Genomic DNA, 26,000 nt, shown 5'->3' with positions numbered 1-26,000 from the left:
GGTAGTTTGTATTAGTTTGTATTTCTAATATGTTTTTATAAATTGTGCACATAGATGTTTATCTCTGTATCCCTTCATCTTAAGAACCTTGGTGTCCTCTTCATTATCACGAACATTGTGCTGCTGCATGAGGACTTCACATTGGTTCTGCGTCATAATAAACGTTTTCTGTTATTTTGCATGGGCACTTGTTGGGTAGACTACAGCAACCAGTGATGAGCAGTGATGTACTCATGATCACAACTTGTGTATGTCTCTTGTCTCCCCCTGGTGGTGAACTCCTTACATGTCTGCTTGTGTCAGGAACAAGACCTCCACAGTCTTGTGGTGTTGCTGTCATTGCCCCTTCTGTCTTTATGTTGTTTTATCAGCTTATATCAGCTGGAATGGAAGCTAAATGAAAGTAGTTTTATTTAATCTGGTAAGTTATCCAGCTTGATTATAATAATTCGCTGCGTATGGGGTTGACCCATTCCACCCTTTCACAAATGTTCCACAATTGACTTTTTCTCAATGTTAAAGACTCACCTTTTGTTGCTTTCTTTTGATTTAGTCTGAGGTGGCCCTGTGGCTTTTGTCAAGTCCCCGCTTAACTTTCTACTGCCCTCTTACTGGTTTTTTAATTTACTGTTGGTTTTTGTTCAATTTCTCTTTCCATTTTATTTTATACTCTTTTTGTTGTTGTTTTAGTGTATTACATTATGTTTTAATGCATTTTATGCACCTTTTCTGTCTTTAATTGTGTATACCTGTATTCAGGCAGCTCTTAACCCCTCCACCTCTATTGGAAAGCACTTTGGGTCAACTCCTAATGTTTTTAATTATGCTATACAGATAAACTGACTGAACTTCACTTATTATTGGTATGTGGCACAAAATTACCGAAACAATATAAGTTATTAGCAGGTCCTTCAACATGCAATTCAAATATTAGATGGAGGAAATTACCCTTTTCCTCAAAATGATCTGATGATCTTAAACACACAGGCTTGTGAAAAATCCAATCAAAATCCCTGATAAAGTGTCAACGTGACTCTAAACCCTGATACACTAAAACATTCCCCAATGCGTTACCAAATTCACTGAAATAATGCTATTTTACTCCTCAAAAACAGCTGCTCACATGGCAACTGTAAGGAAACACACAATCTCAACTTTAGACTGGAAGAGAATAGATTGAGCGCTAAACAATGTTATATGACAACTGGTATTTGACTGCTTTTGACTGTGGTCTTTCATTCCTCTGACTGTGTGTTGTGACACCTGATAGAGCAGCATGGACAGCCAGCGACACACACACACACACACACACACACACACACACAGAGGGCAATCAGCAGGAGAGAAATTCAGCCTTGTCTTTTAGTTGATACAACAGAGGCAGTATGGAGCAACGTGTTGACTCAGCTGCTCAGCTACACCTCGGTTCACTCATGATAGGTTCCTGTCATATTCTGGTGTCTGATTTCTTCACATTCTCCAACCCTGAAGATGAAGTCTTACTTGGTGTTTGCGTGGCAAACGTTCAGATAAGACAATACTGTGGTGCATTTACAGCAGGAGTCAGTTGGGTCACGTCTTGCTCGTCATTTTTTTAATTTCAGGTTGGGGGAAAAAAGGACCAAAATAACGTGTCTAAATACACAACACACTTGTCATGTGAGGACCCAGCGCTAAGTTTTTAAGAGTTTCCAAAGATGACATTAAGAATTACAATCTATTAGCTACAGGCTGATTTAATTTCCATAGGAGCTTTTCAGACATAAGCGAAGTTGTGTCATCTGATAACGAACTGGATCTTATTCTCTGCTATGTAAGCTAACCCAATCCTTGACCTTAAGTTTTACTGTTTATGGACAAACATCCTAAATACCACCATAACAGAGACGCATGCGTAACCATGCGTTACGTGTGTATGTGTGTGTGTGTGTGTGTGTGTCCACTGATAACCTACATTGTTCAAGATGACCCTAACTGAAAAGGGATCAGTTTAACTTGCAACACCTTTCAATACCTGAGGAAATATTAAAGGGAATGTTAAACTATTACAAATAAAGTTAAATAGTAACAAGTTGAGTGAAGTTAGCAGTAGAGCCGACGATAGACTTTACAATTTATCCTTTTAACTGACCTATACAGCTAACCTCTATTACAACCACGTCGTCTGCTGTCACAATGTGATCCTTGTATTTCTTTATCAAGCTGATGTTATTGTGAAGCTACGTTCATCCATTTAATTGCATTAGTGTACATCTTTTATTACATTTGCAGATATGACATGATGCATTGCTGAGGAAAATATCTTAGTTTTCACCACGGACAAAAACATCCTCGATCCTACAAACACTGAAAGAAACCCCACACCGAGTATCCGCTCTCTAATTCAGTGAATTCTAATAATCAGTGACATGCTATTGACATGGGACACAGTGACCTTTATTTAACCTCACATAAACAATGTCATGCTTCATGCAGACAGACACCAGGAACAACAGATACTGTGCAGCCACAGAGCTCTTCACTCTTTCATTATTGTGCATTACAGACGTAATTGTAAACTGGAGACAAATCAGTTTGAGAAAATGATGCTTTTAGAGTAAGCCATGAAATCCAATCCATGCAAATGAGTCTATGAAATGTGATGGGAGTGAATAAGCCACTGTAAGTCTTATCTCTATTCTTTCTCTCTCAGCGTTGTCATCACAGTCGCTGCGCTAATTTGCTGTCAAATTGTCGTATTATCACTTACACACACACATGTTTGACCCACACACACACCTTAATCTACTGTCTGTGTCTCTGTCATTCTCTATCTCTTCTGCCCTCACAATATTATCATTTGTTGAGAGGCTGATGCATGCCTCGGCTTTGTCAGCGTGTGACAGGAAAAGATATTAATAGTCACTGATCACCACTGTGCCACATGTATGCACTTGCATAGTTCTGAACACATGTATTGTGTATACAGGGGTAACAACACCAAGAGAGATACCCACCAACGTGCAACACAGCATGTTCCAGAAAACAAATGTGGTATTCAAGGTGCATAGAATTGATCTAACTCCCAATTTAAAATCGTTCAAGAAAGAGTGTGAGTGTGAATCAATACTGAGTTAGGTTACAGTAAACATCTCTTCCTCCTGCCCAGGGTTAGTTAAAAAAAAAGTGAAATGCCTGACAACCATAAAACCAACAGAGTGCTGTTTGTTCCACAGGGAGAGGAGCACTGGCAGATACCTAGGAAACCTGACAGAGCCACAGAGGGGGTGACAACAATGAAATCAGATAAAGGACACAAATAATGCACTGTACAAGACATACACACACTCCTCCTGTCTTTGGAGGAGTTTCTTGGATTTGATATGCACTTGTAAAAGAAGAAAAACTGAAGTTCATTTTGTGATTTCATCCTATCATCTCACAGTTTTATATTTTCATTGACTGATACCCTCTCTGGTTTTGCTACTTTGATATGTTGTTTAAACCCAGAGAGTAAAGGCTCTACTGAGCAGTCTTGCTGGTGAATCACAGGTGGTGTAAAGCTAATTTAATGTTGAAATTAGAATATAAAGTTATGAATGTGTACCTTAGTATAAGTTTAAGTGTGTAATAAGTGTACAGTGTATAACTATCTCAAAATGGCTCTCAAAATGGTCCCTCTGAAGAAAGAAATGACTTTCACTCCATCATGCACATACGCTGATGTTTATGGAATAACATTGCCACTCGTCTATACGTAAACGTGTCCCGCACACACTTAAGTTTACATCCCAAACAAAGAGGAGGAGCAGCTGCTACTTATTCAGGTGAAATAGAAAATACACACTTTTGACCAGGCAGTGTCTTGGAACATTCGCACACACTTCTCTGCTTCTGAACCGTCAGCTCAGGTAAGAACAGATCTATAGAGTGGAGCAAGATGGGATGCCAGTCAGTGTGAGGGGTCAAGGTCAGATTCCTGTGAAAAATTCCATTGGAGGGCTTGTGATTCTTGTGTGATTATCCTTTATTCTGAAGGTTTTCATTTTAGGGTTTGGCCGTATCAAAGATAGACATGTGGTAGTTAGAGTCCATTTGAAGACTTTACTGAAAGAAGAGCTTTTAAATTGCTTTGGAGATTCAGAGAAAAATGATCACAAATTGAAAAGCGAATGTGCTTGTACTGAAAATGTATTATATGTTGAATGAGTCCGTTTGTTTGTGGCATGTGGAGCTTCTGTTTTATACTTTATGACATTGTGTCCATTTATGACGAGCACTATGATAACATATGGGCTGATTTCTGGCTTGTCTGGACTTAACAAAAGCAACATGTTGCTATCTTACAATGAACCTCAGACAACAATACATTTTCAGAACTGGATCTTAAAATATTTAAGAAGGCCATCACTGCAGGGATTTGGTTAACTAAAGAATGCAAACCTAAGAATGAGGATGTTGACAGAACTTCGGTAATCTGTGAAGCACACTGAACTGTAACATCCACGAATGAGCAAAACCTAATTATTTTGTTAAATCTTTTTAAACCCAAGCAGAAAGTCTGTTCCGTCTGTCATCTGAGATATGGGACACATTTTAAGACATGGGACAGAGTTTGACCTTTGCTAATGTCATGCTAACCGATAGCTGCAATGACATTTTAGACAGAGGACAAAAGGCCATGATTGAGGATAAGTGAGAACAAAACAATGATAAGCAGTCTCCATATTGTCTTTGTTTCTATTTGATGTCCATTTCTTGAAAAGCTGGTGCAAACTGTATTTTTCTGCAAGAATTTACATGCAGAATAAAAGCAAGCGTCAAGCCAGTATTTGATCCTCTAGTCAGACTTGTTTGAATACAAAAAGACATCTGTGAATGGAGAACTAGTTTGAGCTTGAGGGAAGCAAAAACAAGAGGACAGGCACTGAATGCAGTGAATCTAACCCCTATGGAGGCCCAAGGGTGTCCAAGATCAGCTAGAGGTTACAGTGAGGTCGCTGAAAAGTCCTGTTGCATGTCCACTTTTCTCATACTCTAAGTATATATGAGTTATAGTGTTTTTTATTATTTTTTAAAAGGGTTGTAGAAGGCCGTTGGCTTTTGTATTGATCATACATTTGCCAATATAACAACTTGTCATGTTATGACTATGCATATGTATCTATTTTTTAAATACGAATGATAAAACTATATGAAAAGCTGTTTTTTGGATGCTTCATAAGACATCAACTTTATAAAGTCAGTAAAAAATCCAACTGCTCATATAAAGAGAAAGAAAATCAGCAACTATCTTTGGAGGCTGTAAAGTACATGACAGTGTTTGGCCCAACGCAATGATTTTTTTTTTCTGGAGTAAAGTGGAGATTGCAGGAAAGTTGTCTGGAAACCAGCTGGGTTTCACCCCAAGACAAAAAATGGTCCACTGTTTACTCTCCAAACACCCAGAATGCATCCCTGCTGACGAGACACTGACCTCTCACACAACAAGGACGTTCTTCCCGGGGAGAGGGAGGAGTGTGTGCTTTGTTGCTTGTATGCATGTGTGTGTATGTGTGAGAAACAAAGGCGTGATGGGAGAAAAGGTTCTACTCTGTTTTCTATTCTTTCCCACAATCACATGTTGTCTCTCGCTCTCTCTGTGTCTTTATCTGATTCTCCTTCTAGCTGACTCTTAGTTGTGTTGAAGATGGGACATCTCACTGCTGTGGCTGTTATGGCAGGTAAATAAAAAATAAAACGAACGAGTCAATGAAATATCCTAGATATTTTATTTTCAATTAAACGTATGGGCATACAAAAGGTCACTTGTTCAAAAAGCATCACGGGACCCAGACAACCTCGTAATTCAACTTGTTTTAAAAGAAGAAATTACTATAATTCTTAAAAACTCTGTTACGAGACATGTTCTAGCAGAGCCACTGACACTCAACGAAATTACCATTTCATTTGTCTGACTCTCTTGCAGTTCTCTTCACCCTTTTCATGGAAACTGAAGCACGTAAGGCCAAAACTCTCCTTTCATCTCGTCTTGTTCTGAGACTGGTTTGTTTAGAAACTGCTTTAGGAGGAAATCAAACTAACACCAAGTTAACAATGGCCAAGTTCAGGGCAATTGTAATGTTACCATCCCAAAATGGATGCTTGAAAAGATTAAACAGAACAGAGAGACATGGACCAATGTTTTGTGAGGGCCGCCTTGTACATTTGCAGTAGTTCATAAGAGTACAAATTCAACATCTTGAATCATCCATTGAAGCAAGTTAAAGTGAGTAATGTTACTCATGTTTATTTTCCCCTTCTCTTGTTTCTCCTCCTCCTCTTGTGTTTGGTCTGCAGATCCATTTGAGTACGGTAAGTACAGACACACTTAACTCCTAATTCTTATAAACTCACTCCTTGTATGGATTACAAAAAGACTAGTGCAGAGTTTCATGTATTCACTTAGATTATTGCAAATCACATGTGCCCAATGACAAGAGCAACCACTGCCCATTTGATTGTCAAAAAGCGATATTTAAAAAAAAGATTTGTCTGTTAGATAAAGCATCAATACAATGATATATTAGTCTGCATTTAATTATTGGATAATGTTTGCTTTGCAATTGATTTTTTGCTTTGTCAATAAACCCTCTTAACTTCTAACATCATTGTTTGACAGACTATAAAACGCTACGAATCGGAGGCCTGATCTGTGCCAGCTTGTTGTTTATCGGAGGACTCAGCATTTTACTTTGTGAGTTCTGAAACCGCACGGATAAATGAGCCTGTATGCTAAACCTATGAAAGCATTTTAATTGATTTTGAAGTCCCAAATGAATGCTAATAAAAGAATCAAGAGTGCTAATAAAGCTCAGTAACACATCCCACTTTGCCCTCACAGATAACAGGTGCTCCATGAAGAACAAGTACGTTTTTTCTTCTCATATACTGACTGTGAAATGAATGTGTGTGTTTGTCTATGTCTGTCTACGTCTGTGTGTGTGTTTGTCCGTGTGTGTGTGCGTACTTGACTTGTTGCCCCTATCATTGGTTCCCTATTGTCTCTCTGTCTTTTTTCCCAAACTGCCATGCGAACTGACGCCCCTCCCTCGTCTCTTACCTTGTAGAAAAGTGGAAGATGACAACAGTGAAATCTGATATGGTGCCTGAAGAACCGGTTTCGGCCAGGAAGAAGAGCTGACGGGCAGCCTGGGGGGGTGGAGAGATTTGGGTGTGTGGTGGGGGGTTTGGAGGAAACACAACTGCTCAGATGGTTATATCTGTAAAGACCTGTGCAAAGATATACCCTGCAAGGTGTGAAAGCATGTGTCCATTTTGTCGAACTCTGCACTGATATGTAAATTGTAGGGTCGTTTATATTCACAAAGATGTTTATCCCTGAAAACACGTGGACCCTCTCGACATATTCAGTCTGGTTTAAAATGAGTTTAGTCATTGCCATAATGTTGTGTATTGTTACTGAAATAGTGCATTATTAGGAACACGGTGTCATGTTTAGTCATTATGGCCTGTTGTTGATAAACTAGCTCTAGATTCATCATGTGGTCAACTATTTCAACATTGATAAGATTAGGGGGGAAAATGGTTAGAAACCTTTGGTGTTCACATCCAAAATGAAAATAAATGTGACTTTGTGGAACCAAATTGCTAATATTTCCGTGTTGTTTTTCACAGGTATATGATAAAGGTCAGCCTGTCGTACTCTATGACATTTAATGACTTTAACATGTATAACTGAGAAGGGCAGTTATTGATCTTGATTTCCCTATTCGGGCCTATAGCCTAACAATTATTGCTATCGTAAATGCATTGCTATACTAAAAATGATCCTACATTCTTACACTATAACTTGAAGTACAAACTAATTCGTTTTATAGTATACGCTAACTCGACAAACTTCGACATCTTCGTTCTCGACAAGCAAACATTAATGCTTTCACTCCTCCTCCTGGCGCTCAGTCCACCCGACCCTGGACCAGCATCCACGCCCCGCTTGTCTTCAGCCTCACGCTCTTAAACCGACAGAAACCGACCCGGGATCAGTATTCACGGACAAAACCCCAGCATTTCAAACTCAGCCCCCTTTTTTCTAAAATCAATCCAACCTGTGGAGTGCGACAGTGCTGAGAGCAGGGTGTTGGCGTGCTGTGTGGAGAAAAGTCGCTAGTTCTGGGTCAGATATCCGCCTTCTTCGGAGACATTTCCTCGATTCTGTCGTTGCTAAATACACCGTGTTAGAGGTAAGTGTTGACAAAGAAAGCATCTCAAATCTCACAGAATGTTGTTCTCTAAAGTGTTTTATCTATTTGAGAAAATCGGTCAATGAAGTTAAAATGTCAAATATGTACGCGTACGCATACTTGTAGCAAAATGAAGCACAATTTAGCTAACGTAAGGCTTTTTTTTTAATGATGAGCTAATAGCTTCTTCACATTTGTTTGTGATGGAAACTACTTAAATCTCTGTATTTCTTATTAACTGGCCCATTAAGTTACATACAACTCACAGAGGCTCGAATTAAATATAGAAACGTAGTTGGGTTTTTTTCCAGAGACAAGTCTATCATTCTTTACAATGTGGAAGTAGAATACAACATATGTCTGTACATAATGTAATGTTATTCGGCTGACATTTTTACCGGTGCCAGGACAATGGAGCTGCACGCGCCCACGAGCCAACGTGCGTAACGGGAAGGGTAGTCTTCCTCCACGCGCTTTGATCAGACGTCAACATTTTTATTTGTCTGACTACGCAGCAGGCTTTAAGTGCTCTATTTTACATTATAAAAGAAGGTTGTGTTGTGTCTGTTGGTACTTTGAAGTTCTTGTTTAACCCACCAGATCGTCTGTACGTGTTTATATTTGATGCTAGCCGTGGCCTTCTTTCACTTGTTTAAAATAAAAAAACACGAATAGATCATATTACATGGAGAAGTTTTAAAGAACCGTCACGGGACAAATTATTCACCCCAGTTTGTGACATTTTACTCCTGATGCACAGTACCAATGAAGACTTCCTGCAGTGGAATATTTTAATATTATCATACTGTCACATGTGTTATTGATCACATACAGTAAGAGAACACTGGTGATAATAGTTTTCTATGTGGCACAGGGACAGATTGGGTCAAGGACAGAAACATGAGACGCCAAATTCTGCTGTACAACGTAGAACTGTAAGGGGAAGAAAGGAGTACGAAATATTGATCATTTGCTGGATTAATAAAGTTATTTATTAGAATACTTGCAGTCAAAAGCCTCAAAATGTACAGTGTAAAACAATCACATTTTAGGGGCTTTAACCTTCAAGACTTTTGGCGTATTTTACTTGATAAAGAAGGTTACAAATGAATTGGTAATCAATCCATCAATTTGTTTTGACTTATTATTTTCAGCCCTAATGTAAAGCTGGTTTCCCTTTAGCAATTCACTGGTTACAAGATGATAGAGATGCATAAACAGTGTTTTTACATTATGAATGTGTTTCTGTGACCCCCTGGTTACAGATACAGACTACACGTGGGTAAACAAGACGCCATAGGTAAACGTCAGGTTTTAGTGTACAAGAGGCGTAGAATGACCTTCGGCCAGAATGCCCTGCAGTAGTAACATCTGCTGTGTTTTGGGCATGTGTTGCTGTGACCATAGGCATTCTGCCTACATACTCCTTGGCAAGCTACACTTTGTCTGTCCTGGGACAAGTGGATGTCCTTTATGTGGTGGTTTGTTCTAGTTAAAATGTCGGACATCAGTAACTGAAGTAGAACCAAGCGGGCCACAGAGGGAAACCGAAACTCCTCGTCATAGTAAATGGAGATTACTAATATATCATAGATTGATGATATTTAGCAGGACAAGACAAGATGCCTTTTAGTCTTCTTTGCGTTCCTGAATTATATAGAGGCATTTGTGTTCACAAATGTGGATTAGTAACATTTCTGCCAAAACAAATCAATATTTTTGCAATGCAGCGCAGGAGTATGATTGCTTAGCAACAAACGGATTGGATTTCAAATGACACACAAACTACAGCACCAAATGTGTTTTGGTATATTTTCGTACTCCGACATACTGGGAGAATAGTTTGAGCTAAGAAATGAGTTGCAAAGATACATTCACGCCAATAAACTCACACCTGTCTTAACTGCAGGATATCTACGGTATTTTTGATTTTCATGCACCTTAGTTCACCTTATGTGAGCACAGATTGTCAGAGAGAGAGAGAGAGAGAGAGAGAGAGAGAGAGATGAGGCGGATAGAGATGAGAGATGTCACGGGGTTAGAGGCAGAGATGGAGGGAAGGGGAAGGAAGGTGGCGACAGACGGAGTTGTCTTTCCTCTCTCAGGAGACACAAATGTAGCTTGCTGTCCTCACCTCTCCTCACATGACTATGATCCCTAAAAAAAGACCACAAGTGTGAGTGAGGGAGAACAGTTGGAGGGGAGAGCGTTCTTAGGCGCGAGACACACTTCCTCCTCACCTTTCCTCACTTCACTTTGGTGTCTCGCAGACACACATTTAGAAACCTCGACAAGAAGACATTGATTTCACTGTGTCTGTGACCTTCATTGCATTCCCTGTTTCACCACAAAAGCTTTTGTTTACAACCCAGCAGAGACTTCTAACGCCAGAACCAGTCCAGATATTCTTATTTACACCTCCATAGTTGTGTCATAACCGTTACATTTCAAACTGTAATCGCCCGTGTCTCAGAGTGTTTTTAAGATGTTCCCTGCATCATCTGTTGCAGGGGATTTAAAAAAGTGTGTTAGAGAAGCTGCCAGTCAATACGTGCGCTTGTGATTAGTTTTATGGGAGGAAGATGAGATGGAACGATGGAAATGTACTCTGTCCGTTGATCATGATCTGCAGAGTGAGGAGCATGAAAGTGTGTTGCTCGCCGCTCGCTGTGAGAGCCTTGTGGTTGCCGTGTGTGAGTCATGGCTCTAGTATGCTCCACTCCCTCCTACCCTCTGTCTCTCTGTGTGTCCCTCCTCGTTCCTTCTCTCCCCCAACCACACTCTCCCTCGCCTTCCTGCCTCCCTCTCTCCTTCCCCCGGGCTTAAGTACTCCTTCCTCCCTCTCTTGCTCACTCTTATTGCCCAACTTGATATCTTGTTTGTACTTTCTCCGTTGCCTTCCTTAGTTAACTGCCTCCCCACCATCCTCGGTCTCAATCTTTCTATCCCGGGCGCTTATTTTTTCCCCTTTACATAAAGGCTAGTCAAAATAAAAACACACTTGCATCTGTCGAAACCCATCTTGGTCCTTAGCTGTTAGATGCTATCACTTAGCTTTTCAGCAGCCACAGAGACGAATAAGTCTTATTTTTAATTATTCGAGAAACCCTCTGACGTCGTGCACTTTATCAATCACTTTTCCTGACATTCGGTTCCACAGAAACATCATGTGCTCAAGTCATGAAATGATGCATTTCTGAGAGTGTTGGTAAAGTGAAAGGAGGAACAAGTTAAGATAAATTCATCAGACAAAAGCAAATAACTCGCAGATTGCAAAGCAGGTTCACACTGTGTTTAGTCGACAAAGCCAGAGACCTGTGCGTGTGTGTGCGTGTGTGTCATAAAGGATGTGTAGCACACTGGAATTCAGTGCTGCTAATTTAGGAATAAAAAATGCCACTGAGAAAAGACAGCTGTCTTTGTAGTGCAGTGAAGCAACATACACACACACACACACACACACACACACTCTGTTGTCCAGCATTCAAACGGTCGGGTGGGGGAGTGGAAATACCAACAGAGACTAAGTCGCGCATACATGCTGTGCACACCACATATCGTAACACACAGTCACGTGTGCACAAAATTGTATCTCTGTCTTTTGGGATACAGCCGCATTACGACGACATCAAATATGAATTTGAACACACTTTGTTAAAGATGTTTTGATTTTCTTTTTTTTTTAAACACGATGACTGGTCTTTGTTTCATACTCCTCGTGTTCCAGGTTCCTTTGACCCCCCCCACCGACCCTGAACAGGATCAGCAGTTTTAAGAATCGATGGCTAACATTTGTTTGTTGGTGAACACTTTTCTTCTTTTAAGGGCCAAATGTTAGTTAATCAAAGCATTTGACTGTGTGTATTGTGTGTATGTGCACCTACTGGGTGTCTGTACACGTGTTGTCACATTACTTAGTCCCGAGGAAGTAAACAACACACATTCATAGTCAACCGGTGGCCTTTCTCTGCATGTGTGCACCTTTTCTCTCTCTCTCTCTTGTGTGTGTGTGTGTGTGTGGGTGTATTTGAGTTTGTGTGTTTTTGACACACGTTTTGTCTATTGACCATCCACAATGACTTTCCTCTGCTATAATAGGATCTTTGGTTGTCCATTTGTGGTGCCCACAGCATTCCCAAAATTCAACAGCTACGTTTCATCCCTGATAATCAGCAGGTCTGTGTGAGACATGTTTAATAGGAACTACTACCTAGAGAAGAAATAGTCTGTCTATAATGTAAATGTAAATATTTAAACTTAGTAAGTACGGTACGGTACTTTGCTAGTGCTGACTGATACGTAGCTACGTGTGAGAGTTGTGACTCTTTAGCTGCCCCTGTGTAACCTTACTGTTGGATAAGATTGGAAGAGAAGAGTGGGGGTGTAAAAGAGAAGGTGATGCTGTCTGAGCGTGTGAGCCTAGAAGGCCTGTGCTCCAGGGAGTTTGTATGAGAAGGGATAAATGAGTGGAAACGACTTAACAAAAGAAGAGGGGAGGGGGACGGGTGAAGCAAGAGGGCCATGCAGAGGTGTGTCAGAGACGGGAAGTAGTAGAGGAGAGTTTTAAAGAGGCTGGAGAGGATCGGAAAGAAGACCGCAGCTCATCAAAAGCAGGAGAGCACCGTGAAACAGTGGCCATTTGTAAAGCTTTTCCCAACAAGTGGAAATGAGTATAAGAGAAGTAGAGGATGTGGAGACATTAGGGCATGAGACTAAAATGTAGAAAAGCAGTCCTAAAGACGGGAAGAAAAAGAGTTGAAAACAACAGAAAGAGGGACAGTTGGAGACGGGCAGAGTAGCATGACAGAGCCAGAACAGAAAACCCTTTATCCCTTCAACGGCTTCAAAGGGAACTTGAACAAAGGGGAAAGTATACTTTTGACATAATATCTTCAGAAAAGCTTGTAATAATAAAGCCTTCTTTTGGAATCCGCCTGATTAGTTGATTATTTCGAATTGACAGAAAATGAAGCGGCAACTATATTGATAGTCTATTCATTTATTAAGTCGCCTTTCAAGCAAAAAAGCCCCAAATCTGCCGGTTCCAGCGTCTTCAGTGTGGGTGTTTTCTGCGTTTCTTTATCTTATTGTTGGTAATATGTTAGTATACTGAATATCTTTGACTTTTGGACCGTGAATTGGGCAAAACCAGTAATGTATGGATGTCACCGTGGACTCCACTACTTTCTCACATTTTTACAGAAAACTATTTTTGTCAGTCAATCTGCAGATAAATGGGAAAAACAGTGACATTTGATATTGAATGTTGTGTTGAAGGAGCACTTTGCGTTGTAAGCATGTTACATACACCATGCTCTACTCGTGCACCAGGGTGCTCTTGGCTTCTTAATTAGCCATAAACCCAATGGCTTGAAAGCACACCTCCAGCAGTCACCTCCTGGCTCCACCTTACACTAACATTTGCTTTAGAATATGATCTTCAAATAGGAACAGGGAGGCGCCACATACTCTATACTTTATCCCATTCTCACTCTTCTTTCTCCCCTCCCCTTTCTAATAGTCTCACCCTCGGTTTGCCCCCTGTGTCTTCTTCTCTCTCCTGTTTCTCTCTCTACTCTCTCTCTCTCTGTGTGGCTTTCTCCTGAGGTAAACCATTCTCTGGTGGTTGTTGGCCTGTTTCCCGTCCTCTACATTCCCTCTGCCTCGCCTTGGGTTGCCGTGGAGAGGCACCAGGAGAGGTGCACTCATCCTGCTCTTCTCTTTTCTCCCTTTCCTACCACACTCCAAATACCAACAGCAGAGCAGGGAGACGCATTGTTTTACCCACGTACTCCTTTATTGGGAGGTTACTGTTGTTGTGTGTCACTTAAAGATACTCTTTAAAAACTAAGCTACAAAAAGCACTACATGCTGGGAGCTGAGTCTGTACTGTAAAATCTTCAAAAGTGTCATCCTATCAGATACACTCTCAGTCTCTTCTATAGAGCTTTTGTGCACGTTTTCACAAGCACACGTGACGGCGTGTGAATGCCAGTTTGAAACGGGTCTGGGTGTGTTTGCTCTTCACTGTGGAGCGCTCCGAAGGGAAAAGCGCGATAAGTGGAAAATCACTGCTGCGTTACTGGAGGTGTGTCTCCTCCCAGCACACGTTACCTCTGCTGCCGCTCGCAGCGTGGACACAGAGTCCCTCGGGCAGTGTGTGGGATGTAATTGCGGCTGTCAGGAAATGTACTTGTTCATTAAGGATAATGACAGTGGGATTATTTAAAATTCTGCCTCACTGTTAGGAGAGAACTCTTGACTGGAAGTATTTAAGATGAGAAAGCTTTTTGTCAGCTTTCAATAATTAGCAGGCATTGGAAAAATAATAATATCTCCCTTGACTGATGGAACTTCAAAAAGAAGCTTGGCGCCCAACCATCCATACTCTAATGCTCGCTGTAAAATAACATTACAGACAGGAATAGCTTTGGGTGAGTGCACTTTAATATTATTCTCATGGATTCTTTCATCAGCAAGTGAAAGCTTAGAAGGAAGAGCGAGGTGGGCAGTCGGAGCAGGTGACTACATGTGCATGGGTACATGCATACACTACTGTACATTATAGGTAGAATACGCCTGTAGAGGATTCAGCGACAACATTGTAATAAGAAGCCTCAGAAGAGCTTTCAGATGGCGGCGGCGTAATGCGTTTTGCAGAGTGATTTAGTTCTCCTGTTGATGCTCCATCGAAGCACTTTGTTCTCATCAACATCAGATCGAGTTTCTGAGTGTGAAAGAGCGCGGGAGAGCCCACTTTGTGCCTTTTCTAAATTTGATCAGATTTCTTTGTGTGCGCTTCAGAGGGAACGGATGCACGTACTGTGCACCTTTGGTGCCCCTCAGAAAACACAGAGAGGCTGGACGTTGCATCAGGTCTCTGTTGACTTGTGGCTAGTGCGAGCCAGTTTGGAGTACTGTAATCAGCTTTCTGACATGCACACGCATTTCAAATTTGATTATGTGTGCCATTGGGACTGAAGATAATGTTATTTACCCCATTTTGATACAACTAGGGTCTTGCTCTAATGTCCGGCAAAGCACTACAGTTAGTAGTTAATGTTTTCAATCGACGTGCAAGCATTAGTCAAAGGTAAAGGCACATTTGTATATCTTTTTCACTGAGGATTTCTGCTGTGGTAACTAACTTAGAATGTAACGCTGTATACAAAACTAGTATTCGTCATGAATCGAGTTACCTCCTTGATTGTTAATGCCTGTGTTTGCATTTATCTCTGCAGGTAAACAACCTCGAGCGTGAAGATGTCAAAGATCGGTGCTTTGGTGTTGATGACACGTGAGTAAAACTCTTTAATCAGTCATTCTTTAAAAATCCTCTGTTACATTGGTAACGTCCTCTTTATAGAAGTCAAAGAGTAAATCCATTTCATTCAGTTTTAGTCAACCAGAGCATCACTTAAAACCAAACACATTATTGTTACATCTCTAAAACAAAAGTATCAAAAAGGCTAAGCTGCAGAAACGAGGTCTAAACAATAGTGATATAGGAAAACACCGACTAAATACACAATTAAAGAGAGAGAAAGAGGTGAATATACCAAAATATAACAGGAAATAAAAACAGATAACACGTACCCTAATCAGGAGTACTAGTGATCTGTTTGCTCCACTTCCTCTTCACAGAGGACATTCTGCCTGCAGGTCTGTCTTCCTCTGCACATTGCTGAAGTATTTATATTTTTGTGTCACTATGTAACACGTCCAAAGTCAGACAAAAAGCAGCAGAGTGGATGAGTTGTGGGAGAGATAATATTGTCACTGGCTGTCTGGTTGACCCTTCACATGAGATTTTTAACTGTTTGGACGTTTGGTTGTGTGTAGAAATCCCTAGTAAGATGGAAAATGATGTGCCGTACAAGTACAGTGAGCGTGACAACATCCACAGCTCCTTCAGGTGTTGTAGAAGAGGAAAGATGGGCTGGAGAAGAAGAGATAGAACAGCCAGAGAGTATTAGGTCATGTTTTTAAACCGATCTGGATTTTCAATAAATGCAACAAAGATTTAAGAGCTTTTTAAGAGCCGTTTGATTCGTCAATGAGTTTAAATAACAGACATGTCAATTTACCCGTCTTTCCTTAAAAGCACCAATAAAGTAGAATGAAAAGTAAAATGCTTTTGCAATATTAAGTGCACAAAATCAATATGAGTGCAAGTACTTTTTTTTAACGGTCTTTCAGACCACACGAATCTATAATTTCCAGCATCAGTGGGATATTTCTGCGTCTCCACCCTCATGAGCCCTAATAAACAAAAGGAGAGGCCTCAGGTTTCACTGTTGTAACGTTTGATTCTTTCTGAACTCTTGCAGTTGTGTCCCTGGTGTTTGCGGAAGAAGAGAACTGTAAGTAGACTAATGTGACGTTTTTTCCCTTAGTCTAACTACTAACTACTGAAAATATTTGGGTAATACGGTTAATATGTTTCATCCAAAAAAGGATATATCTCTATTATATGATCCGAGCTACATTTGTATCTTAAAATGATGAGATAAGATAACCATAAGAGCCATGTCTGTGAGTGAAATGTCACTTTTATGTTGAAATGTATTGATTATGTCATCTGCGAGATAATCGAACTAGGCCACAGTGTTTCATCCTCTTACTTTATGCTGTTGACTTTTTTATATCGCTGTCTCTGATATGTGGATGTTTCTGCATATCCTCATTTATCTGCTGCTCAAACCAACTTTCAACTGACCCCAATTATTTCTGTTCCTGCAGTGGAAGAGGACCCATTTACCTTTGGTAATCTACTCTTTTCTAAAGTAATATTTTCACTATCATTTAGAAGTTAACCGCCTTTGGAAGCTGATTTGTATCATTAACATAAAGGGCTGGAAATCCCTTTTAAAAACTCACTTTTTTACATGTATATGAAGGTGTTTCCCATTTAATTTGCTTGCATGTTCCTTTGCTCGGATGCATTAGTTTATTTTGCATTCATCTTCATACGGTAACCCTGACGTCTTTCTGCAGACTACCACAGGCTGCGTGTTGGAGGCCTGATTCTAGCTGCTGTCCTCTGTCTCATTGGCATCACCATCCTGTTCAGTAAGATGCAAATTAGGCACACGCCCTTATCCACACATACAGAGTCATAAACTGCCTCAAACAACGCACAAAGACACAGATGTAAAGAAAGCCAACTGTTCTTCTCTCTTTTCTCCAGGTGGCCACTGCAGGTGCAAGTTCAACCAGGACAAGAGGTGATCCTTCATACAGTTAAACATTTGTGTCATTTGTGTGGACACTCTAAACTAGGAACACTTTACATTTAATATATATTGTAAAAACAGTACATTTTATAAAGTTACTGTTTTCCTCGTCCCTTACTCTCTCTTTTCTTCTCTTTGCAGAAGGAGGACAGGAAGCAATGCTCAGCAGATGCTCTCCGACCAAGGTAACGTTTGTTCCCCTACCAGCTCTTTAACTCTTTGCCTTCTAGATCTATAAGAAAACCAGCACCTAAGACAAGGTTGATGACTGGTTTTACTTCTTTAATACAACTCAGTTCCACTGATATATTTAGTAATTGACAAAGGAAACTCCATCTGCAGCTGTGGTTTACTGTAGAGCATCAATGACAACCGCTAAAACCAGCAAATAGATTTTCTTTCCTTTTCACATTACCACAATTTAATTATTCAAAATAGATAAACCTGTCTTCCCACTTCTACAATAAAGTTTTTTTTTGGCCATCCTCCCCTAAGATTAAAAAAAAACAATGCTGCATATGTATTAAGACGTGTGTGTCAAAATTACCCTCCTAAGATTTCATCACCCAGTTGGCGTCCTGCTAAGGTCTAAAGTTATATTTACTCTGTCCATCTGTTTCACTGTAAACGGCCTTGTGTCACACACACACACACACACACACACACATATACAAACACAGTATGGAAATGTCCCGTGATCCCGTGGACCTCGCTGTTCAACAGGTGGTGGGACTCTGGGTGTCCGGCATGCAGAGAGGGAAGTAGAGAGAGTGGTGTGAGGCAGCCATACTCCTTTTTATGACTCCGCGACAGTCCTGGAATTATGTTTTCGGGTGGTACGTCCCTCCGTCCCATTCTCTGGAAGCAATATCTCAGGAACATCTTGAGGGAATTTCTTCAAATTTAGCACAGACGTGGTGAAAGGTCAAGGTCACTGTGACCTCACAAAACAAATTTTTGACCATAACTGAAGAATGAATGTGCATATTATGACAATTTCACCCAGATCTGTGATAGGATTAAATGATGAAGTAATGACATTTTGGACATACATGGATGTAAACTGCAACTTGACTGGTTAGCAGAGGCATACAACCGTTCATTATTCTAGTTTTATGTTGCATTATGGTTATGGGGCAGCCATAAAAGACGCCCTCTTGAAAAACTGCAGATATTCATAAATGTGTAGCTTATCTCAAGCCAGATGATGGTGCTGATGATGACGACAGATGCTCCTTGTTAAGATAAAATACACAGGTGGCCCATATGGAAAAGCCTTGTGTGTGCGGGCAGAATAAACACAACTCAGCATGGGCCCACAGGGACGTACTGCACTGGCAATTTCCACATGCAATTTGCTCTCGCTCTCTCTGTGCTCATTATCTGAGAATGAGTGGCAGTGGGTTAATTCTTCATCTCAATCTTCACGTACACAGAATGATATCGTGTATATATCGTCATTGCCAATCAGGCTTAAATATTAGCCTCACCTTTCATGAAGAATTTACGTTGCTAATATGTTAATGATTGTCCTTTTGTTTGTATAACCCAGTGTATCATGTTACGGATCACATTTTGAAGCAGCAAATTAACCGTCTGAATTTTGGGAACTCCCCGTCCTGTCTGTCTGCAGGTCGTTCCGGCGAATGCTAGATGTCAACCAGAACACACACTGACTTCCCGAACCTGCAACCAACAGATAAGATGGAAGAGCAGCAGCGGGATTTGATACATCCAAGGAGAGGCTTTTTTTTTATTATTGTTTAAGAGCAACAGAAAGTAGTCTGTGTGAACCGGCTGTGAGGTGTGATGCTTTCTGCCTGTTAACTAAGCTACACTTGTATACACAAGTTGTCACTTTCATCTCAATCAACTGAACAATTTTTGGTATTTAGAATTTGAAGAGGCTTTGCCATGAAGAAACTATAATATAAAGCCTTTCGAGAATTTATTCTTTAACTCATGCTTTGTCATTCACGGTTGATTGTTCTGAAAGTGACCCCATACAACAGTTAACACAAAATTATTACCAAAAAATTCCTCAAGTTTCCGTCAATGTCTCGCATTACTTCTGTTCTCTGTATTGTGTCTGTAAGGTAAACATCGATGTAGATATTAGTCGCGTACTGTGACCAACCTAACCCGCTGTCCATGCTTTCATGTCACATATATGAAATCCACATAGTCACGAGTGTTGTTGTTAATTCATGATAATCTGTTAATTCCCATGTTTAGCTTTATGGAGGAAAGTAGTGGATTGCACTGTTCAGATATACAGGAAAACTCTGTCATGTTTCTATAAAAGAACTATTGAAACCAACAACTATGAACTATGGGATGTTATTTTTTAGTGTGTGTGCGTGTGTGTGTGTGGGTGTGAAATGGGGGTGGGCTACTACCGACCTCCCTCGCCGACAGTGGCCCAGTGATGGAGCGGCCATGTTTGAAATATTGCTACCTGTGAGACTGATGGATGATATTTCATATCTGAAGGTATAAATACCCAGAGAGTATGTCTGACAGACAAGAGCGATGGAGAGATAGAAGGCAAGAAAGATCGAAATCTACAGCAAAAGTGAACATTGGTGGTTGTTTGAGAGAACCAGAACAAAATGGCTGACCCAAGTATCTTAAAGTATTGTGTGCAACAAGAAATTCGTTAGAAGCCATTGTGGGTTCAGGTTCAGGGCATTGCTGAGTGATGTCTTGCAACCTGTCTAAAACCTTAAGAGCTCTGTCTTAGCAATATTTCTTTTTAAAAAGTTTCAGTGTGTGCATGAAAGCTAATGCATGCTAATCTTGGAAAAACGAGGAAGGTGATTTTATACATGGTCCAGAACAGCAGGTATGTTGGTGATGGATGAGAAGTTGTACGCTTTAAAGGTCAAAGTTAATGTTGGGTCAATCTTTTGTTCCACACATTACACAACCCGAAGAGAAAAGTCTAGTTTCTTTTGCTACAGTCTATTTGGCCATTATGAAGAAGTATCTTGGTAATACCATCATTTTAACTCCCAAATTATCACAGTATTTCCATGATGCAAAAATACTATAGCATACTATTATAAAATACCATGATCAAGCACAACTGGCATTGAATGAACAGTTGTCTGATTTAACCTCTTCCACCCCCCCCCCCATTTTGGAGCAACAAAATAAAATGACAAACCCAAATTAAATTGCCTGTATCTTCTGAACCACTTTGACTATATGCATAAATGAGGTCTGTCTTGAAAGAAAACCCCCTAAGGTACCTAGTGAAAGTGTCTGTAGACCTGTAGGTCATACAGAAACAGAGCAGTGGGCCTTAGAAGTCAAAATAAAAAGTGAAAAACTGACCGCGTCGGTTAACTGCTTATATCGAAAATGAGCTCGGTTTGTCCTATTTATACCACTGTTTTATACCAGCCGCTAGCTCCATGGTAGCATCCGCTAGCACATTTACTCGTAAAATCGGGTCTATACTGTATCTTTCCCCGTCAAAATGCTGCAAGAACCGACTTGCAGCGGTCATGGCAACTTTGGACAGTGTGTGTTTGGGCTCCTTTTGTGAAAAATCCGTGAGGAATTAAAGAAAACCGATGCTTTCTTCGCAAAAAACACGTTTCTATGCATGCTGGGATTTTTCTTTTTTTTTTTTTGCCATGTTTTGTGACGTAATTTTCGTAAGCAAGCCGTAAGAACGGAAAGGGAGGGGATCGCGGGCGCCGGCGTCCTCGCGGAGTTGGACAGAAGGAACAAAAATACACATGATTTGTTGGCTTCAACAGAAAACTCCATTCATTCACCACTTGCAGGGTGTCACCATGAGATGGCGCTACCTCCACAAAAGAATTCAGGCTATATTGTTATTTCTTCTTCCAAGAGATGGTTACATAGGCCTCGGTGCTTTGGAAAGGCTTTCTTTAACTTGGCCAATACAAGCGCTTTACACAAGAAAAGGCCCAACAAACAAACCTGTCGACTTTGGGTCAGGTTGTTGATCACTAGCTGATAAATAGGCTTGAGGTGGGTTACTTGGACACAGCTAGCCAGGCTCCTCTGCTAGCTGATTGTCTTCTAACTCTTGGCAAAGAAAGCAAAAATGCTTATTTCCCAAAATGTTGAACTATTCCTTTAATGTGCACAAACAATTATACACAAGAGTTAATGTTCAGCAAGTAAAGTTTAATTCCAGGTACTGTAAAGCATTGCAATCTCTTGCGGAACTTGGCCGAGCAATGTGCTTCAGTAATAGTTATTCTGCATAAGTAAAACTTATTGAAGGAAGAGAAGCAGAAACATGCATAGATTTTAGGGTTATTTTTAAATGATTTCAGACTCAACATATTAACATATTCACTGGAATCCTCTGTTTTATGTCCCAGTGACTTCCACCTCACACAGTGTCACGGACTCTTTTCTTCCAGGAGTCACAATGTTTACGTAACGGCCTTCCATCCCGCTACACGCAAAGGTTGTGGAGGCCCCAGCTGCCATACACGAGATGACAGCACATCTGACGAAAAAGAAAACAGAATTATGAGTAAAACTACATCACAAGACAAAAGGCTCTGCTTAGATCTCACCACTGGATCTATTATAGATACCGATGATGCTGTTGGAGTGAAACATATAGGTTTCTGTTAGGAAATTCTGTACTTATCCAGTACACTGATTTCCTATAACTTACACAAGCAATGTAAAATGTTCACATATAATATATAACAGAAAGTGGGCTTACTTGATTAGTGTTGCCATTGTCATTGAGGGAATTTCCAATGCGGATCTCAGCACCATTGATCCTTTCATACAGGACTTCTGTAACCATTTGCTAGCACGGTTTCCGTCAATGGCCAATTAAGCGGGGACATCAAAGTCCGTGGAGGACTGAGTCACTTTTCCACCTCTAGGAGTATTAGGTCCTAGATAAAGTCACAAAAGTCATTAAAGATTGGGGAAGGCACAGAAATATTATATGTTTTGATCTGACCAAAGCCACCAAATAACAGGCAATCAGCATGTTTGAGTGAACTTCTACTGTGACTGTCTGCTCAAAGTCATCTATTTGACACTTGATTTGGTACAAAGAACACTAGTTGGAGCAGTGTTTAATTATGAAATGTGATATTGAAGATAGACTAGGAAAGGCACACATATTACATATTGGGGAAAATATCAATAAATTGATTGAACTTGTCTGTCCGAGAACAGCCAACAAGACAAAGGCCACAGCTAATTATTTTTATAATTTTGTGCAAAGAATGATTGACAACGGCTTGATTTTATAAAAGGCCTTGTAAAATAATAATTGTTGTTTTTGTATCCCATTCAAAGGCCAATGTGCTTGTCTGACCATAATATTGGTCTTGAGGGCACACAGATAGGGCACACCCTGTGTTTGCTCAAATAATGGATGAAGGTAACAGAGACAATGTACAACTACAGAGTTGTGGTGCAAGACATCAGAAGAGATGTGTCTGCTAAAAATGTAATGAAATACAATGAAAGAAAACACAAACACAAATCTGTTTAAATGCAACAATTCTAAATAAATATAAGCATAAATAATGTGAGTATACTGACTGAATTGTGCTCAGTATGCCTTTGAGAATCAAACCGCAGGCATTGATCCTTCTGGAGGATGTAGTTTGTGTTGGTTTTGAACTGTATTGCATTGCACAGAGAGATGTTACTGCCATTACGCCCACCGCCTGAACATTATAGCCTTCATGAGGGTTTTATTCCAGGACTGTTGTATTACAGTAAACTGTCTACTATAATACAACAGTCCTACAATAGTCAGTATCAGTTATTTCCCCTGGGAACTTATTTTATTTTGTAGCTTGGGTTTTCTGCCATTGCAGCATTTTTCTATTTTTTAGAATGTGTTGTTCGTGTTCGATTGCATTGCCTGTATTCGATTGTATTTTCCATATTTACAGTGTGTTTTATTATGTGGCCAATGTGATGGGAACTTGATGAAGATGTTTTTACTGAGCTGTTAGGGCAAACACCCTACTGTAGTTTCAGTTTCCTTACCATATCCGCTTTAACTGTACTTTAACCATAGTGTAGTTACAATAACCACCATCTTTTTCTAAACTTAACCACACCTTTGCAAGCACATACATATGAAAACCAAGTAAGAACGTATGTCGTATAACAGGAAATGACGCCTGTAGTGAGGTGATAATTTTGTTCTGTAAAGAACAGGGAAATAACGAGACAGGCAACAGGGAGTGTGCTGATCTGCTTGACCTCATTATAGACATGTTTTAAAAATACATAAACATTTCTGAGTGACACAATCTCAAAACAGTCTCTTTCTACAGATCAGTATAGGAAATCCCATTAGCAAAATACTAATCTCGCCACACTTAAACATATAAAACTGCATTGAACACATACTTAACCAAACAACTTTTAACATGACAGCCGCCATACCAAATACTTCAAAATAAGACTGTGATTGGTTCGAAGAAACACAACAAGCAAGTGCATTTGTTCCCCCCTGTAGTAGAATGATAATGTGTCGAGCCAGACCTTTCTTTAGCGCTAGCACAGTGATTTTGAGACCTGGTCTGGCTTTGCGTGACTTTAACTTTTAACGTTAACTTTTTTTTTTTCAATGTTATTGACATTGACAAATTGATAGGGTTTCATTCTCAATATTGGAGTAATTTTAGTTCAAAATGTGGGTGCTGTGCAGAGAAAGAAGTCAAGAATAATAGGAACTAGAAAATGTCATGTGGCTACTGCCCAAAGATGTTGCAATATATATGCCCATATTACCAGCAGTAAGATGTATCATTGAGGTTCATGTGAGATATCGCTTCTCTCATTTCTGCATTTCAGATTCATACTCTTGGAAATGACGGTAACTCAGTGAAATTAATTCAATTAATTCAATTTAATTTCTGACAAATCTTTAGTCAAAAAGTAAAACAATAAAATGGCATATGAATACAATAAATGGCATATCAAGTACATGCAGATTGCTTGTAATGACAGGAAAAGCACAGATGTAATCATTACCATGCAACTTAAGGTGGTTACACCTGTGCTGTTTCTGTCAAGACATGTCTGACTGCTTGAGAGACATTTCTGTGTCCTAGCCAAGCTCTGTCTCCCCCTAGTGGACACCGGTATATCTCAGAATCAGAATCAGAACCGTTTAATTGACTGATGGGTGATACGGATGCATGGGCCTCTGCTGGGCTGGGGGAGGGGGACCTGGTGGTCTGGAGCTGGTGGTTGGGGCCATGGGGGATGGGGTCCCGACTGCCCCATTGTCTGTCAAAGCGACAGTAGAACTCGTTCAAATCGTGTGTAGGTAATTCATGGAGTGGGGGGGCTTTGTGGTTGGTGATCGGTCTGACCTCTCCAGACAGAAGCAGAGTCACTTGCTGAGAGCTGGTGTTGCAGTTCTGCTGTAAACCTGGGTTTGTTTTCGTTGTTGTAACTCACCCCGGTGTTGGAACACAGCTGTCTTCACAGAAGCTAATGTATGACGTCACAACATCTGTGTACTCATCCAGACTGTTGGTAGCAGTCCTGAAAACATCACAGTCTTAAGCCCGCTTTGTATCTATTATTCTATTCAGCTTTTATACTCATCAAACAATTCAGTTAGCTCTTCAACCTCTGCATTATTTATGTTTCTACACCCACCCACGCACGCACGCAAGGACGCAGACACACACACACACACACACACACACACACACACACACACACACACACATACGAACATCGTCCCTCCCTTAGCCCCTCCCTCTTGATCTAGTGGCTAACTGTTACGAGGGCGAGGCAGCATCTGGCTCTGGGTAGCCAGAGTTGGACCGGATATTAGACGATTGCATTAAAAATAAAAGCCTAAACTATTTCCTAATATTGGTCATGTGTATGGAATCCGTTGAAGCTACTTTGAATGTTTCACAAGTTAATTCCCTGGCACTTTTGTGTTTTTCACATTTGTTTCATAATTGTAGGTGTGTTTGTGTTCCACGTGTGGGAGGCTGAAGATGAAAACGACTTTTGTTGATGTCTGTTGATGTGAAGACTTCATTGAGATTGAGATGGTTGATATCAAGGAGTTTATCCTCACAGCAAATCTCATGACAGTGTTGATACCCTCTATGTCCTTGTATGGAACATTTCTTGGAATAATATTTATACACAAATAAACATAGTGTGGAATGTACATAGACAAAAATACAAGCCAAGTGCTGACATTGGCCAGAGCCCTGTAAAAGCCAAGTGACTAAACCAATTGTTTTTCTTTTGCCCATCCCAAAAGTAAACCTGCATATGGACTTTTAGTGTTTGTGGCCTTTTCCTGACTTTTTATCTGTAAAGCCAAATGAGTGTTTTTCCAAATTATTTAGGATATTTATTCATCTATTTTAAGATGCAATACAACTGTGATAATTGTGTTAATTACTTAAGATGAAGTCCATGTTCTGTTATTGAATATTTGTGTATTATATTTATTTTGCAATGCTCAGAGTTCACGGAAGGGATATCTCATGTTAGGTCATCTCATATTATGACATATAAC

General features: G+C 40.2%; 1 protein-coding gene and 1 long non-coding RNA gene across 2 annotated transcripts; both read left to right on the top strand.

Annotated features, from left to right (window-relative positions):
• Positions 1-3,833: 3,833 nt before the first annotated feature.
• LOC306700164 lies at positions 3,834-7,606 on the top strand. Its single transcript, XR_013767193.1, has 7 exons — positions 3,834-3,890; positions 5,647-5,702; positions 5,948-5,980; positions 6,319-6,333; positions 6,641-6,715; positions 6,863-6,887; positions 7,089-7,606. It is a non-coding gene; the product is annotated as an uncharacterized lncRNA (long non-coding RNA).
• Positions 7,607-8,065: 459 nt separating this feature from the next.
• fxyd3 (FXYD domain containing ion transport regulator 3) lies at positions 8,066-19,775 on the top strand. The gene is made up of 8 exons (XM_079163868.1): positions 8,066-8,222; positions 15,464-15,519; positions 16,553-16,585; positions 16,965-16,988; positions 17,220-17,294; positions 17,413-17,449; positions 17,600-17,643; positions 19,092-19,775. The coding sequence occupies exons 2-8, from the start codon at positions 15,486-15,488 to the stop codon at positions 19,109-19,111; spliced, it is 267 nt and encodes an 88-aa protein (XP_079019994.1). The 5' UTR covers positions 8,066-8,222; positions 15,464-15,485; the 3' UTR covers positions 19,112-19,775.
• Positions 19,776-26,000: the final 6,225 nt, after the last annotated feature.

This window comes from Pholis gunnellus, assembly GCF_910591455.1.
Source record: "Pholis gunnellus genome assembly, chromosome: 8".
Taxonomy (NCBI): Eukaryota; Metazoa; Chordata; class Actinopteri; order Perciformes; family Pholidae; genus Pholis; species Pholis gunnellus.
This window is presented reverse-complemented; position numbering and strand designations above follow the sequence as displayed.